General features: G+C 42.6%; 1 protein-coding gene across 1 annotated transcript in view; it reads right to left on the bottom strand.

Moving 5' to 3' along the window:
- Window positions 1–3,694, bottom strand: part of aldh1l1 (aldehyde dehydrogenase 1 family, member L1) — an 18,648-nt gene extending 14,954 nt beyond the window's left edge. Inside the window, exons 1-3 of the mRNA XM_012829387.3 lie at window positions 3,561–3,694; window positions 2,078–2,227; window positions 198–432 (exon numbers count right to left, since the gene is read on the bottom strand). Coding sequence (XP_012684841.1) covers window positions 198–432; window positions 2,078–2,204 — 362 coding nt within the window. The 5' untranslated portion in view covers window positions 2,205–2,227; window positions 3,561–3,694. The remainder of the gene's footprint in view (window positions 1–197; window positions 433–2,077; window positions 2,228–3,560) is intronic.
- Window positions 3,695–5,275: the final 1,581 nt, after the last annotated feature.

The following is a 5,275-nucleotide window of genomic DNA, read 5'->3' as shown; positions in this document are numbered from 1 at the left end:
ATTATTATTATTAATGAACAATAACCAATGGCATGACATCTGTTATGTACTACATAGCTAAAGCAAAAACAATATAGCCATCCCTAACTTTCTGATCCTGAACTCAACCCCTTCTCTCCAGGGCCTGAGCCAGAGAGTATGGAAGGTTCTAGTTCTGTGGGTTGTGCAGTATGTGTGGGGAGTCCCTGCCCACTGACCAGTTGATGGCAGAGGCTCCCCTGTGGCGCGGCAGCAGTGAGGGGTGGTAGATGATGGAGCCGTGCTTGGGGTGGTCGATCACCTCCATGGGGATGAACTGGGAGCAGAAGGGCAGGACGTTCAGCTCGGCGCCCACGGCCTTGTACTTGTCCACCACCTCTGGGATGCCCTGGCCCTTCAGACGCCAGCGTGGGAACTTGAACACCGGCACACCATCCTTCTCCGCCTGGGCCGCTGTGGGGACACAGTGCGTCAAAGTCGGTAAGGGCCTGTCACTTTCGCATGGCACCTCCTCTGATCACCAGCCTTGTTTGTTTTTCTTGGTGAAACTCAGATTTAATTTAGATGCACGGATGAGGACGTTTCAAGCTCACCACGTTCTTTTTTTTTTGCCTGCGTGACTCATTTCTGTTTGTGACTTTTATTCTATGCCAACCATCAGTTTGAAGTAATTCGCTGTTTGTAACTCAATCATTTTTTTGGTCACAAAAATCAGTCAGCAAAAACAAAAACAATTTCCTTCAACGGGCCTTGCCCAACTCTGATAATCTGTTCTTCCATTGCACTGAGAGGAATAAACAAAATAAACCCTTGATATTCACATTGCACACAGCTCTGTCAGTAGTTTATCAGAAACCCTGCAGGAAGATGTTGCTATAATACCAAGAAGCCTGCAGTTAGAAACACCAAAGAGTCCCTGACAGCACAGATTTCAACATTTCAAACTTCTTATTCATTCATTCGTGATTGGTAGTGTAGCTGTGTCATGGGTCTTTGTCAGTTTTGCATTGCTTAAGACTCAAGCCATGCAAGCACCTGGCCAACCAGTGCTTTCACGGCAAGAGCAGCCCTGTCTCTATGTCTGTCATTTGAGAAAGATGTAGCCTACCCTATCAGAGCTCAAGCAACATAGCAACAGTCGCCACGTCTCGGACATCTCCACTGACTTCACTGTCTTTGCAAGGAAATGGGTTCATGAGTTCAAAAAGTCAAAAGTCTCTATGCACTCATTTTCAGGTGCTGGACAAATCAATTGGTTTCAAGAAAGCAAAAAGGTAAATACAGCACATCATTTCATTAATACCCAAAAAGCCATTATGTTTTAAAATGAACACATAACTATTTGTAAGGCACTTATAAATCTATGTGTTGAGGAAAACCTTTCAGAGCAGCAGGTAGGACCATGCAGTGGATGACAAGATCACCATCTCACTCCCACACAGCTCTCACTGACCTGTTTCCTAACTCTTGGCCTCCTCTAAAGTCTGCTGGCCTGATCCTTGTAGCAAATGGCAATGTGTGTTTGTATGGGAGGGGCTGTTTCACTGGTCAGGCTATGATAGTGGCACCATCTCATGCGCAAGTATTAGCAAGTCATTTACAGGTCAATGTCCTTTGGGTTTCTCCAGAGGCACTACAGGTCAAGAGTGTTTCATGTGGATTTGCTTGTTGAGAAATTCTCCACAAAAAAATTAACTTATACGCATAGCAACTCTGTTAGACTCCTTGCAATAACATTATTTTAAGACCAACATGCCAAAGTGCAATACAAATGCCCTGTTAAAGAAATTTACTATCAATGTTCATACCAACCATGAACACAAACAGACCTGTTGTACCTGAATCAAGACATTAAATGACAAAACATGACTTTCCACACAACTGTTCAAAACCATAATCTTTACCTTCCTTGGTGCACTTACTTTAACACTATACTGAATTTTACCTGACATTTATTGACGTGTTTTACGTTGTGTGGTTAGTTAGAGGACAAGGGAAAGGTGATACAACAGCAACTGACATAAAAAGGAAGACTGTGTGATTGACAGGTCACACTCAGTAGGGAAGGAGGGGGGGAGGGTCTGAGCTCACTGCTCACCTAATGGGTCAGCTTTTCCATCCTTGTCTGGTATTGTGAACACGCCAACAATAGTGTGGCCCTCCTTCCTTAGTTCCTTGTAAACCTCCTGTCCAAATAGGCTCTGACCAATAACAGCAATCCTCATCTTGGACACTCCTGGACCAATCACTGAAGAAATAGAAAGAAAGGAAGAAGAAAAAAAAACAATATTATATTTTCTCATGAGTCAGAGTTGGACTGAAGTCTGGATACTAAAAAATCATGTGCACTTCTAAACATGTCTAACGGAGTGAAACAGATCATAAGAAAAGTGAGGTAGAGGATTCCATAACGTATGACAAGACTTCTGTGGTGCAGTTTAGTTTACGTTTGGCTTCCAGTTTCCAATAGCACAGTGACGATTTCTAATATTCTGGTAAAATAATTGAAATATATATGTAATTTAAAATCCAGAAATAACAAACATACTGGAAATTGACCGTTCGCAAAAGCCCCGCCCCCTTAGTTACTGTTGCTACGTCCGACAAAACTCCCAGGACTGTCAACCCAAAAGCCATGGCGAGGGCGAGGGCGAGGACAGGGACAAGCGCTGTATCTGTCAGTGTCAGTGATTCTTTTTGGAGTAACATATGTGTGCATGTTGCTGAAAGTATTTCACAGTCACTGTAACTTGCTTGTAAAATGATGATCCTGATGTAATTCTATAGCTTTGTATCAGATCGCCAGGTTATTGCTCTCAGGTTGTGCCTTATGCATACCTTGGGATACTCAGGAGTAGGTTGCCCATTCACAAAATGCAACAAATATTAAAATAAAATAAGTTCATAATAGTCTTTTGTTCAAACGTTGACGTTTTGTTCAAAATTGATACAGTATGTTAAGCTCCTGGCAACTTTTACACACTCCCTGAACTACCACCAAAGATAACAAACAGCAGGTCAGGGGGTGAACTGTTTCACTCACTCAGCCAATCAGAATTTAGCAAAGTATCAGGCCCGTCAAGAGAATATCAACTCATTAGTAAAATGCCCCCTTTAGTTTGAAAGCTTCCCAGTCCCAACTAATGTCTTTCGTAGACTAGTCAGATGCAGAGATTACGTCTAATGGTTGTGTGGTGGACGTCTTTTGAACCAGAGCTCACTGTTTTCAATAAACCGTACTGATAGGTTAACATAAGAACATATCGCTGCAAAACTCGTTTCTACTAATACTCTGAATACTCCCAGTTCGCACCCGAAATCAGTGGCAATTAGCATGCATTATTAGCACGTTCGTAAAGAGTTAAACGGCTAACACTGTGGTAAAACGTCATTTCCTAATGTTGAAGCGAAAACACGGACGAAGTTAACTTTGAACACTAACTTCACGAACGTTCACGGTAGAACATGCAACAGTTGTGCTAAAGGATACAAAAGAGTAAACCGTTCTCCAGGTTATGCTCAATTTATAATGCAGACACAAAGCAACCTGTGATTCAAACTAAAATCTGATTGAAACCTACCCGTGCAAGACACTTGACAGTCGCCTCTGTGAGTGCAGGGAGGGACAGAGTGGGCGCTGTCGGGTTATATTTCGGCTGGGTGTCACAGATCGGCCTAGAATGCAACGCTTTCCGTCATTACACAACACTGAACCGCACACTGGAAACGTGCAGGGGAGGAGCCAGACTTCAACTGTGAAACGCTACACGAGACCTTTGTGAAGGTTATAGAACAACTTTGGTCACACACAGGTCAGAAGTCACAAGTCCTATATTCAGTCACTATCATAAACCACTAACACACAGTTATGTGCATGCATATATGCACCACACATTGTTATCCAGTGATGTGAATCAAAACAATGGAGGCTAGTAGAAGACTCGTCTTTTGCGTCAGTTTCATATGAAGTAATATATTCTCTCAAACCAGCATGAATGCACATATTAGAAATGTTAGTTTCCCATTGTAAGTATTGAATTTAAGGGCCTACAGTATATATGTAATACAATTGTCAGAGGGGCTACGTCAATTTCATATTTCCATCTGACAGTGGAGCAGATAATATGCTCTCAAGACTCCAGCATCTTATTAATGTTTGGGTGTCAGGATATGGATCTATGCAATATCTGCAAGGGTTTTCATTGTCTCCAAGTAGGCCTGCTGTGCAAACACCTGTGAGTGTGATGGGATGATATTGTTTAAGACCTTTTGGGCTTGGTGTTTATTGTTCCTTACACCACAGCTCATGCAGTTCTGGCAGGTCAGGCCTGGCTATCCAGGCTGGCAAAGATTAACTCAGCAGGGGAGCACATTGCACCATCTAGGTTAATGATTATAACTAAACTACATAAATGTTGCATAAAGTCAGCATTTGGATCAGTGTGTATATTATCTGTAAATTATGGATGATAATTAACCTTTTGTGCTGCTTTGTCTCAGATTGCTCTTGATGGCCTTCTTCCACTCCCATTCTATTATTTATGGCCATAGCCCCTAGTTCCATTTCACTCTGGAACAGCCCAGGTGGCAGTGAGATGCCAAAGTATAGAGCTTCCTTTTGATGCCTTTTTGGACAGGATTTTCTATGATCCCTTACAAAATCACCAACTCCTGCAACTAGATGGCAGCATAGAAGGGATGTTACTGGGCTATCGTGCCTTTTGCCTCAGTGGTGCCTCGGTAGGCAGTGGGCACCTGCCAGTTTTGCCCTCACTGAATTACCTCATGGAGTGCCTGCCTGGTCAAAAGAAATAGTAGATCTACAGTTAACTAATCAAAACATCCCTTTTTCTAAAATATCTTCTTTTTTCTCATGACAAAAAATAAGACATCCATGAGAATTGGATACAAATAAGAATCTCCACTGTGTAGTCAGAACAAAATATTCAATATATTTCTCTCAGCCTAGAGAATAGAGGGCGCAGTTTCCACTTGCCATGGTGCAGTAACATGAAAGAGAGTACATGGCATATCCTGACTGGAATACTCTCCAGGCTGAAATGAGATTGACAGAGGAGAGACCGGATTTCACATAACCATGAACTAGTGTAGTGAGTACCATGACAGCTATGTAGACTACTAGAATACCTTGTATTACCTCATAATTTATCATTTAATACGGGTGAGTGAAGAGCCTGTTGTGCTCATCTGGGTGTCATTCGGACCTGTGAGACCTGCTTCCATCAGGACCTGTGAGACCTGCTTCCATCAGGACCTGTGAGACCAGGCTCTTTGA

Source organism: Clupea harengus, chromosome 5 (genome assembly GCF_900700415.2).
Source record: "Clupea harengus chromosome 5, Ch_v2.0.2, whole genome shotgun sequence".
NCBI lineage: Eukaryota > Metazoa > Chordata > Actinopteri > Clupeiformes > Clupeidae > Clupea > Clupea harengus.
This window is presented reverse-complemented; position numbering and strand designations above follow the sequence as displayed.